The sequence below is a fragment of the Macaca nemestrina genome, chromosome 9, assembly GCF_043159975.1.
Source record: "Macaca nemestrina isolate mMacNem1 chromosome 9, mMacNem.hap1, whole genome shotgun sequence".
NCBI classification, from domain to species: Eukaryota; Metazoa; Chordata; class Mammalia; order Primates; family Cercopithecidae; genus Macaca; species Macaca nemestrina.
Genome location: NC_092133.1, coordinates 35,081,179 through 35,093,890, shown reverse-complemented (window position 1 = coordinate 35,093,890; position 12,712 = coordinate 35,081,179). Strand labels below are relative to the sequence as shown.

Sequence of the window (12,712 nt, the reverse complement as noted above, 5' to 3'; positions counted from 1 at the left end):
GAATCATACTCAGTGGCACTTCCCAACAATTCAATAACTTGTTAAATGAAATATTTAGTTGCAAACATGAAGACAAAGTTAATATCTTGTTAGTAAAAGTGTACTTTTGCCTTACAAATGGATAAATCTATAGACATAGTTTTTGTTTTTCTTGTATCAGCACTATCATTGATCAAGATCTTTTATGTGAATGCTTGGAAATAAATACAAGTGATGATGAAATATATAAAGTGTTAAATCATTTATTTGACTCTCATAGTTTGTATTGGAAAAACTATGTTAACATTTGGACTGACTGTTTAAAGCAACAGTGGATAAAACTGCTGGTACCTTAGCACAAATCAAGTCAGGAACTTCAAACTGTACTGGTAGTCACTGTCACATACTTGAAATAAAACAAAAATGTCACTTTCATTTAAGAATGTCCTTGATAAAGTAATTAAAGTTAATTTTATTGAGTACACATATAAAAAATTCTGTGTAACTAAATGGGAAAATACACATACTTTGCTCCATTAGCAAAATATGGTTGTTGTCTTGAGGAAAAGCACTTGTACGATTGAGCTGCAAACTGAATTGGTCATTTGTTATTTTTATTTTTTTGAGACAGGATCACTCTGTCATCCAGGCTGGAGATCAGAGGCATGATCTTGGCTCACTGTAATCTCCACTTCCTGGGCTCAAGCAATTTTCCCATCTCAGCCCCCAGAGTAACTGGGACTACAGGTGCATGCCACCATGCCCAGCTATTTTTTGTATTTTTAGTAGAGATAGGGTTTCTCTACTAAGAGATGTTGGTCAGGCTGGTCTCAAACTCCTGGGGTCAAGTGATCTACCCACCTCAGCCTTCCAAAGTGCTGGGATTACAGGCGTGAACCACCACGCCTGTCCCTGAATTGGCCATTTTTTAAAATGGAATAACTTTTACACCTGAAACAATTAAAGAGAAATTATTTAGAGTTAGGCTTTTGAAAGACATTTTCTCAAAAATGAACAAAGTGAGCTTGTCGAGAAAAACATCTGATAAAACCTGTGGCTGATTATAAAATTTGAGCTGTTGAGTGAAAATTAAAATTTTCAAAACTTTGTATCTGCCACCGTGAGCTTGTCAGCTTTTCAAAACTTAAAGACTTCTGACTAGATAAATGGTGATATTGGTGAACGTGATTTAAAAAATATTTTATAATGAAATGTGTCAACATTTGGAACATCTTTATAACTCATAACTGGTTTTGTAATATTTTCCAAATGACCAATTCATGATGTTATAAAATCATGCATGGGTAAAAGGTCTATTCCAAGTATAAGACCAATGGAATTTGATACATTACAGTATGAAAAGTTCATGCAAATGGTTTAATAGTCCACATTGTAACTAACTTTTAAGAAACTATCACTTGTTGAATTTTGTTATAGGATATGAGAACAGCTACAATTACCTGAAAAGGATATTCAAATACACCTCCTTTTTCCAGCAACCTCTCTCTATGAGGTCAAATTTTCTTCATATTCTTAAACAAACCAAAACAACACATTTCTACAGAATGCAAAAGATATGGGAATCCACGTGTCTTCAATTAAGTCAGCTATTGAATAGATTTGTGAGAATATAAAATAATGTCACTCTTCTAACTATTTTTTCTGGTTTTGGAAAATATACTTTCCACAAGAATATTTATGTTAAAATGTAATGAGCTTATTATTTTTAAGTAAATAAATAATTTAAAAATGTGTTTTAATTCTCATACAGATGCTCCTTGACTTACTATGGGGTTACGTCATAATAAACCCATTGTAAATTCAAAATATCACATGCATTTAATATATCTAATCTACCTGACATAGTTTGGATGTCCCCTCCGAATCTCCTGTTGAAATGTAATCCTCAGTGTTGGAGTTGGGGCCTGGTGGGAGGTGACTGGATCATGGAGGCAGATTCCTCATGAATGGTTTAGCACCATCCCCTTAGTGCTATCCTTGTGATAGTGAAGAATTTCTCCCAAGATCTGGCTGTTGAAAAGTGTGTGGCACTCTCCCCTTCTCTCTCTCTTGCTTCTGCTCTCATCACGTGATGTGCGCGATCCCACTTTGCCTTCCACCATGAGTGAAAGTTCCGTGAGACCTCCCAGAAGTGAGCAGATGCCAGCACAATGCTTGTACAACCTGCAGAACTGTTAGCCAATTAAACCTCTTTTCTTTATAAGTTACTCTGACTCGGGTGTTTGTAGCAATATAAGAACAGCCTAACACACAACCAAACATCATACCATATGTTAACCTAGCCTACCTTAAATGTGCTTGTGACACCTATGTTAGCCTAGAGTTGGGCAAAATCATCTGGTAACACAATACAGAGTATTGGTTGTTTAACCTCATGATCAAGTGGCTGACTGGCAGCTGTGGCTCACTGCCCCTGCTCAGCATTGTGAGAGGGTATCATACTACACATCATTAGCCCAGGAAAAGATCGAAATTTGAAATTTGAAGTATACTTTCTACTGAATGCATATCACTTTCACACCATGGTAAAGTCACAAAGTCATGTCAAACCATTGTAAGTTGGGAGCCATTTACATAGTCTATAAACATGATGCACATAAACAAAAGTGAATTGGAGCCCTTAATATTTTTCAAGAGTGAAAAGGGTCCTGAGACAAAAAAGTTGGGAAGCCACTTCCCTATGTAGTTAAGAAACTGCCTCATTTCCAAGAAAGCAGAGTGCTAGAGACTGAACTATAGTCAGGACCACCAAGCACAGTGGAGGTGGAGGGTAATCACAATGAAACGTAGAGGATTACGTGTGAAAGGCTATATTTTAAGAAATGAGACATCTAGTCCTTTCTCTCAGATGTGAGTATGCGAGAAGATTTATACTTCCAAAATGGCAGAATAGAGAATTCTCCTCTAGAACAACTAAATATCCCAAGAGAAAAGATGAATAGATATGGACAGTTAGGAATCCCCTAATGACCGAATCAAATCACCTTACATAGACTGTTACTAGTTAAAAATAAATGTCCATAAACAAAATCATCCAATCACCTTTTTATGCCTCTCTCCTAAATAAGAGTAGAGATTCAGGGATCATCAGATATTTGAGGAAAAACTTTAAAGTCAAAGCCAGGGACTAAGACAAATAAATGGGGAGAAGAGGGAAGGACAAAGAGGAAATAACAGTAATTCAGGGACCATGAAAAAAACAAAACAAAACAAAACTACCTACTGGAAAAGCAAAGAAAGCAACTGAATGGAGCAAAGAAAAAAAGAGGAAAGAAAAAAATAGGAAAAGAAGATAAATAAAACTAAAACTGATATCCTCAGAGTCAGAAACAAGAAAACAAGCTATAAAAGGGACATTTTGAGGAATAAAAAAGAGCTTTTGGAAATCAGAATATGATAGCAACATGTAAGTTTCAACAGAAAATTTAAGTGATTAAGAGGTTTATCAGAAAAGGGAGGAAAAGTAAAGAAGAGAAAATATATAAAAAGTAGAGTACTGTTTGAGGAATTCCAATATCTGACTAATAAAAATTTCAGAAGGAATAAACAAAAAAGGAAAGAATGACATTATCAAAGAAAAAATTATCAGGAAAATTTCCCTAAACTGAAGGGCACTCATTTCAGATTTATAGGATCTAACCACATACTTAGCAAACAGAATAAAAAGAGAGCCACACAAAAGATCATTAGGAACAGGGAGAAGATCTTAAAAGTATCAAGGCAGAAAAAAAGCAGGACCAAGAAAAGGACTGGAAAATTTTAAAGGTACTGGATTTCTCAATAGTAAAAGGAAAACTAGGATGAAATGGAACAAAAGCATCAAAATCTGAGGGAAATCTTTGTGCATCCAAAATATAAATCAAACTCTGCTACAAGGTCTCAACATGTTAACCTCTCATTTATCTATTCTCAGGAAGTTCTTGGAAGAAATGCTTCACCAAAATGAGGGAGTAAACCTCAAAAAAGGGCACAAATCCAACAAATAAGAGTCAGAAAGAATCCCCAGGATAATGGTGAAGGGCACTCCCAGGACAACAGCTGTTCAGGAAACACAGCAATCAACGTGTCCAGATGGGAACAGAAGGAGGGATGGCTCCAGGAGCAGATCACCAAAGAGAAGATGAAACCGATGGTTACCTGAGGTGTCTGCATATAGAAAGAGATTTACTACTCTGGTACAGTTTAGGGATGAATTTAGAATAGATTAATAGGAAGTTAAGCAAATAAAAAAAGAGATAGTTAATAACTCCAGGGTAAACTAAAAGTTGTGAAAGAAAGAAAATGTCATCATAGCATACCACATGTCCCTGCTGTGAATAATATTTACATAGTAATAAAAATGTAAACAATGAATCCTGACCAATATTTAAGATATAAACTATTGCAGGATGAGAAAAGTATGTAAATAAGTATGTTTGGGTGTATGAGTGGTTAGGAGGTATGAGAGCTAAATTCTCATCTTCCATAGGAGCATCAGACTGTTATTTAGAAACACGAAAGCAGATGTCAGAAGTGGGAACACTGGGAAGGTGGCTTCTGGAGTGGGGCAATTTGGAGTGGGAAGGGAGGAGCTGGGCACTGATGATTTTTAAATTATAAACAAAAATGTATTACAAGCTCATTACCAAAAAAAAAAAGGAAACTACAGAAAAGTAAAAATAAGAAAAAAGATTCCCTATACTTCCTACATCTAAGGATTAACACCCCTAACAAAATCATTTCCCATTTATGTTTGTCATATATATTTTCAAAGCAATATATTATTTCATAATAGATAAGGATATTTGTTTAGGCATAATAGGTTAGGTTCTTTATCCATATTTTATCAGAAACAATTTCAAAGTGGAAAGAATTGTATAGGGAATATCATATATCCTTTACTAGGTTCTACATTTAACAGTTCACTGTACTTGTTTTTCACAAGTACTGATACAATGTATCAGTCTATCTATCCTTCTATCCATCCATTGATCCATTTTATGTTTTGAAGCATTTCAAAATAAGTTGCAGACTTTGGTGCACTTCATCCTGAACACGTCATCAGGCATACCACTAATCAGAGTTTAATATCTATTTATGGTTCTTTTTCTTATGCAATTTTATATATAATGAGATACATGAATCTTAAGCATACCATTTGATAAATTTTGATAAATGCATACTCCTGCATAACACAAAACACTGTTTGATAGTGTTATTAAAATCTGCTATATCCTTACTGTATTTATTTTAATCTAGTCCTGTTAATTACTGAAAGAAGTGTTTTTAAATTTCCAACTATGACGGTGTATTTTTCTACTGTTGTTATTTTTTTCTTTGTATATTTTGAATCTCTGTTCTTCAATACTGTATTCTATTGCTGCTCTAAACAAATAATCACAAACAGTAGTTTAAAGCAATCCAAATTTATTCTCTTATGAACTATAAGTTAGTTCTTATTTCTAACTATAGGTTAGAAATCAAAATGGGTCTCATAGGCCTAACATCAAAGTATGTGGAAGGCTGTCTTCCTTTTGGAACTGCTCAGGAAAAATCCATATTCTTGCCTTTTCTGGCTTCTATGGGATACCCACAATTGTTGGCTCATGTTCCTCTTCCTCCATCTTTAAATCCAGCAATTGTAGGTCAAGTTCTGCTAACACTGCATTTCTCTAACCTCCTCTCTATAGTTAAACCTCACTCTGCCTCCTCTTTATGCCTTCCTCTTCCATTCTTGTGGTTATATAGGGTCCCTCTGGATATTCCAGAATAAGCTCCTTACTTTAAAGTCAGATGATTAGGAACTAATTCTATCCGCAACTTTAATTCCCCTTTGCCATATAATGTAACATATTTACAGGGTTCTAGAGATTAGAATGCAGGTATCTTTGGGGGAGGTTCGTTATTCTGCCTATCGCAGGATAATACATTTATGATTATTATGCCTTCCTAATGAATTGATCCTTGTATCACTATGAATAATCTCCTTTTCTCTGGTAATCCTCCTTTTTTGAAGCCTACTTTGCCTGACATTAATATAGACTCACCAGCTTTTTATGATAACTGCTTGCATGACATATTATTCTCATCCTTTTATTTTCAATCTGTGTCTTTATATTTAAAGTGTGTCTCTTGTAGGTAGAATATAGTTGAGTCTTCTATAGCATCCAGTCTGACAATATTTGCCTTTTAATTACACTGTTTAGAACATTTACCCTTAATATAATTATTGATATAATCATGGTTCAGTCTACCATTTTGCTATTTGATTTTTTTCCCATTCATTTTTTGTTCCTCTCTTTCTCCTTTCTTGCTTTTTTTGAGGTTAATTCAGTATTTCTCAGTATTACATTTTAATTCTAATATGGCTTTTTGGCTATACTTTTGTCATTATTTTTAAAGGTACTGTTGTAGGAATATAATTTTCACCCTTGCTTATCAGTCTTCTCAGGGTAAATATTGTACCACTCATATAAAAGAACGTTGTAATACTATAATTCCATTTACTGACTCTTCCCTTTCTCATCCTTTGTGGTATTATTGCCATGTATTTTTATATCTACATATGTTATCAATCCCATAATACAATTTATATTTTTGCATGAATCATTATTTTGTAAACAAATTAGGGAAAAAGTAGTCTTTTATCTTTAGCCACAAATGTACCATTTCCAATGCTCTTCATTATTTTTTGAGATCCAAGTTTCCTTCTGGTGCTACTGTCTGTCTGAAGAATTTCCTTTAGCATTTCTTTCTTTTTTTTTTTTTTTGAGGCAGAATCTTGCTCTGTTACCCAGGCTAGAGTGCAATGACACTATCTCGGCTAACTGCAACCTCCGCCTCTCGGGTTCAAGCGATTCTCCTGCCTCAGCCTCTCGAATAGCTGGGATTACAGGTGCCTGCCACCATCCCGGCTGATACTTGTATTTTTTAGTAGAGACAGGGTTTCACCATGTTTGTCAGACTGGTCTTGACCTCCTGACCTCAGGTGATCCACCTGTCTCAGCCTCCCAAAGTGTTGGGATTACAGGCATGAGCCACCGTGCCTGGTCTCCTTTAGTATTTCTTGCAACACAAATCTACTGGCTTTCATTGATTAAAAAAAGTCTATTTAACTTTCATTTTTGAAGAATATTTTTGCTGGATATAGAATTCTGGCTTTACTTTTTTTTCCTTTATCACTTTAAGAATATTGTTCTGTTGCATCCTGTCCTCTGTTGTTTCTGATGTCAAACAAGCCATCATTTGTGTCTTTGTTCCCTGTATATGAAGTGTTATTTTTGTCTGAATGCTTCAAAGATTTTTAAGTTATTTTTGTTCTCAGCAGTTTGAGTACAATGTGCCCTGATATAATTTTCTTTGTATTTCTCCATCTTGAATTTGCAAATTAATATTTTCCACCAAAATTGGGAGAAGTTCAGCTTTGATTTTTAAAAAATTTCTGCCACATTTTCTTTCTCCTATTCGTCTGAACTCTGTGCATGTGTTAGGCTATTTGGTTTTGGCAATGAGGTCACTGAAACTTTGTTCATTTTTTTCCATGATTTTTTCCTTTCTGTTCTTTAAGTTGTATAGTTTCTATTGCTCAGTATGCAAGTTTACTCTTTCTTCTGTGGTTTCCAGTCTCTTGTCAAGCCCATCCAATGAGTTTCCATTTCAGATATTCTTCTTTTCACCTCAAGAATTCCATTTGGTTCTTTTTTATAGTTTCCATAGCACTGCTGATATTTCTCCAGGCTGATATTTCTCAATATGGACATTTCCCCTGAACTCGATGAATATATAATATGAATTATAATAGCTTCTTTAAAATCCTTGTCAGCTAATTCTAATATCTGGGTCATCTCAGGGTTTCTATTTATTGCTTATCCTCCTCATCATGGTCATATTTTCCTGTTTCTTTGCATGTCTGGTAATTATTTTATTGTATATAACAAAATGTGGATGATACACTATAGAGACAGAAGAATGCTGATTTTGAATCTAGCAGGAAGTTGAATGAATGACTGATCTTCTTGTTCTTGTGAAGGCATCAGTTTATGCTTTTTCTGGACAAGTCTGTTTTGGTTATACTTGAGTCTTAGAGCAAATCCTTAGTCCTGAGACAGACTTTACACCTAAAGCATAACATTTTTAGATTTCACTGGATAAAAACAAGGTGTTTATCAAGTCCCTTTAAATTTGTGACATTCAAATTCCAACCTCTGTCTCTCATGTGACAAACGGCAGCTGAAATCTCTGTTCAACTTTTTGAGACTTCCAGCTGTTTCTTTCCACTAGGTTCCTTGGAGTGTCTCATGAATATATACATTTCAGGGATCAAAGATTTGAGAGAAGTTTATATGCATATTTTGTATTTTTACATTGAAGTTTCTTCTTTTTGAGATTTCCACCCTCAATTTCCAGCCTCTGACTCCTTCTCCTTGACACTTCAAGCCAATATGAGCATGCATTTCTGTTTGAGTTCTAGTTACCTCCTGATGCATGAATTGTTAAATAACTACAGTGAAGGCTGGCATGGTGGCTCACACCTGTAATCCCAGCACTTTGGGAGGCCGAGGCAGGTGGATCACGAGGTCAGGAGATCAAGACCATCCTGGCGAACACGGTGAAATCCCGTCTCTACTACAAATACAAAAAATTAGCCTGGTGTGGTGGTGAGCTCCTGTAGTCCCAGCTACTCAGAAGGCTGAGGCAGGAAAATGGTGTGAACCTAGGAGGCGGAGCTTGCAGTTAGCCGAGATCGTGCCATTGCACTCCAGCCTGGGCAACCAAGCAAGATTAATAATAATAATAATAATAACAACAACAACAACAACAACTACAGTAAAAAGTCAAGTGAGAGTAGATCTCATGTAGTACTCTTCACTTCTTTTAAAGGTTGAATACCTTCCTTTGGTTTATGCCTTTTTTGGTCATATTCCAGCATTTTTTCTTTAATACTTTATATTTTATCATTGCTCTCTATATAAGGGTTATTACGATACAAGCTACTCCACTATACTTGTAATTATACTTTCATCTTAATAACTTTTTCTGGGTTTTCTAAATGGGTTGGTGGGCAGGACGAATTATTAAGTCATATATTTTGGTCCTCAAAATATAGTAAACCCAGTAATATGCTTCCAAATCAAAATAGTCAAACTACAGAGATCTGTTTATTCATGACTTCAGACTCAGAATTTGGGCTGTTCAAGTTCCAAGCTCAACATCCCAATGCTGAATTGATTCTTCTGGCCATCTATATATAGTGACAAATGACAAATTCTATGTTAGTCTCCCCCACCCTTTTTTTTCTAACAATGTCTCTTGATTTCTTTACATTATTAGGACATCTTCACCTCAGTATTTCTCATAATTGAAGAAACATGGCATTTGGCTTTAATTTTCATGAAGTCCTCCTGGCCAGAATTGCCTGGGATTCTTCCATGACTTTTCCAAGTCTTGACTGAAAACTATGGCTGGAAAGGATAAATTGTAGATTCCAGGTGCTATTTGTCCTCTAATGAATGCTGATCCTGGAGCCAAAAGAAATACAATCCCCTGCTTGCTTTTGAGGGTATTTTTGGAGTAGTTGCAAACAGTGATATTTATCTGGAGACATGGCCCATATATATATGTGTGTGTGTGTGTGTGTGTGTGTGTGTGTGTGTGTGTGTGTATTTTTTAGGTAGTCAATAAATAAAATGTATTTATTAAAAATGTATTTTTGCATCATAAAAATAATACTGTGCTCACTTCATTCCATGTGTGTCAGGAAGAGTACTTGAATAGAAAATAAAAGCTTTCTCTTATCCCTCCCTGTCAGCAATAATAATTAAAGCCATACATTCTTAGCCAATAATTTTCTTATGCTGATATAATTATCTTTCTCCACAAATCCTATAAATTCTTCAAGATTCAGCCTTTATGCTACATTATCCAGATAGCCTTTTTGGTGAGGACACTGGACAGAATTTCAGTAAAGGGACATTATCTTGTTATCAAAGCAGTAGTAGTTAAGACAATAACCCTTGGAGTGAGACAGATACAACTTTAAGTCCAACATTTTCCACTTTCTGTGTAATCTTTGGATTTTCTACAATTTCATCTAAGTTATAGTAAAATAGAGATAAAAATAGTCCCTAACTCATTTGGTTGTTGTGAGGATCAGATATAATAAGGCATACAAAGTTTAAGAACAGTTCCTGGCACCTTGTTATTTTTATTGTTGTTGTTGTTGCCATTGTTATTTTTTCCCCAGAGTAAATGACTAATAAACTATTGTCTAAATAAGTACTTGGTAATTGAATAAGTGCCATTATGGTAGAAAAGAAAAACAAATAAATTACAAAGACAAGTCATAAGGAAAAAAGCAATTTTAAGTTATCATAAGTGCTATTAAAAAAGAGCTAAGAAAAAGAATGAAATGGGAGGCCTGTTTTGGATAGGATCATCAGGGAAGGCCTCTCTAGGAAATGACATGTAAGGTGAGACTTAAAATATGAAAAGGAGCTGGTCACACGAAGAGTATGGAGAATAGCATTTCAGGCAGAAGGACTAGCATATACAGAGACCCAGAGGCAGATACGCACATGGACCTGAAAGAATTGAAAGACCACTGGTGAGCTGGGACAGAATAAGGGCAGAGTGGCACCACATGAAATCAGAAAGTAGCAGAGGCCAAACACAAAAGGCCAGTGTGGAGAGTTTGGCTTTTGGTCCAAGTGCAAAGGAGAGACACTGTGGGTTTTCAAGCAAGGGAATGACACGATCCTCAGGCTTACTCAATCCATGACTCACAAAAACAAACTGAAGAAGAATAAGAGTTTCTGAAAACATTTGGAACTTGTTTTTTAGAGAAATTAAGAGTATAAATGTAGACTAAAATATTTCCCATTATGATTTAAGTTATTGATTGCCAGCAAACAAAAACACTTTAGGTGGGGAACTTCTCTTCAGAGGGAGAAGCAATCTTTAATAAAGATTTAATCCACTTCGTTTTCTTTCACATCTGTAATGAATCCACAGGGGACAGTGAGACCCACTTCAAACAGAGGATAGACAAAAGGAGAACACATGCTAGGCAGGAAGGGTTAGAGTAACTGAGAAAGAGGCCAAGGCCTATGTGGGCCCAGAGTAAAAGCACAGTCTGAGTTGAGAGCACCACATTAGACAAGAGATGATTTGGAGGATACTGTGAAATAGATTTCTCAGAGAAAAGAAGAACAGGATTCCAGTATACAATTAGTGAGACATTGACTGTTAAGGGTTGGACCTTCTGGTACAAATGCCCTAAGGGAACTTATAGAATATTTAAATTTATTTATCAGATAATTGTATTTTTCATTATCCTGTGGTAACAGGTCTTTTCCATTGTAAGATTCTTTCTGCAGTGTTGGAGTTCATTCCCTTTCTTGAAGCTGCTTCATCTTGATATTCTTTTTTTTTTTTTTTTTAAAAAAAAGCTGCTTCATTTTAGAGACTCACTTGGCAATAATTAAGACCACTGACATTAATAACAAAGTGTTTCTATTTCCCCATTATATATTGAGCAATTAAAATTATTTCCTGTCTTATACAAGGAAATTTATTCCCAAAGGAAAAGCCTATGGGAAAACAGTGGCATGCCCAGATCTCCATTACGTATTCACTGATAACAGATTATTTTAAAACGGTACATAATAGCTGAAATCTCCAAAATGCGTCAGTTGTTTTCTCAAATTTTTCTGAAAACAACCAAACAAAATTATAGTACTACGAGACAACATGTGCCATAAAAACAACTTTGGAGTTACTTTTAAATTTTTTCCTGGAGGATGAAGGATAGCTTATTGAATGTCAGTTATGAACTTGGTGACAACTAATTATCTTTCATTTCACAGCAGCTGATAATAAGTAAGAGCAAAAATGGTGAATACCTACTGTTGCCAGGTAACTGCATCTACTGTACTTCCTGCCACCTTCATGAATCTGTAAGGAATAGAAAGAAAAAAGATATTACAATGTAGATCAAACCACATCCCCCAAATCAAAAGGAAATGAACTGAGACAGATTAGACCAATCCCTAAGTAGGTATGCTTTCTGGGAGGATCCTCCACAGCCACAGTCATGGCCTAGACACAGCTATCGGAGGTTGAACTATACAGAAAGTGAAAGTAACCATACTTCCAGCTCCCCACACATCCCTCACCATCTGGAAATCAAAATCCCAATAAGGCATTCTATCTACATCTGTCTTCCCAAGCCCATGCCTGATGGCTCCCACATCAATTTCCTCATAACCAAAACTTGTCTATCCCATTTCCTATTCTCTAAGGACTCCAATCTCTGATAGGAAACCAACAGTAATATTTCCCAAGGATAACAGCACAAAAGATGCCTTTGAAAAACTTCAGGCTTTCCTAGAACGAGCATGAGAAAACCCAATTATTTATACAAGTAAAAAGCACCATCAAATATGCCCCAATGAGGGGCTGCCACACCTGTCTAAGTGTAGAAAGTTGAGCACCACAAAGAGAAATCTATCTACTTTTGGAGCAGCTAAGTAGTGAACTGAGTATTATCTGATAATCATGCTCAGCTCAAAAGGTAAACCAGACTTGGTTCCGTGCAGTTAAGCATACATCAAAGCCTTGCTAGCAGTTCCTCACCTTCTGTGTTTCTGGAGGTTCCAGGAAAATCAATAGAACATGAAGATGCATCTGGGGGCCCAAAGATGACACAGGGTCTCTCATATATTGCATGTCTGTG

The 12,712-nt window shown here is 35.7% G+C and overlaps 1 protein-coding gene across 9 annotated transcripts in view; it reads right to left on the bottom strand.

The window, feature by feature from the left end:
- Positions 1-12,712, bottom strand: part of LOC105478425 (heparanase 2 (inactive)) — an 870,370-nt gene that overhangs the window by 222,635 nt on the left and 635,023 nt on the right. For all 9 annotated transcript variants that reach the window (XM_071069334.1, XM_071069329.1, XM_071069335.1 and 6 more), the window contains one exon: positions 11,884-11,931. In XM_071069334.1, coding sequence (XP_070925435.1) covers positions 11,884-11,931 — 48 coding nt within the window. The remainder of the gene's footprint in view (positions 1-11,883; positions 11,932-12,712) is intronic.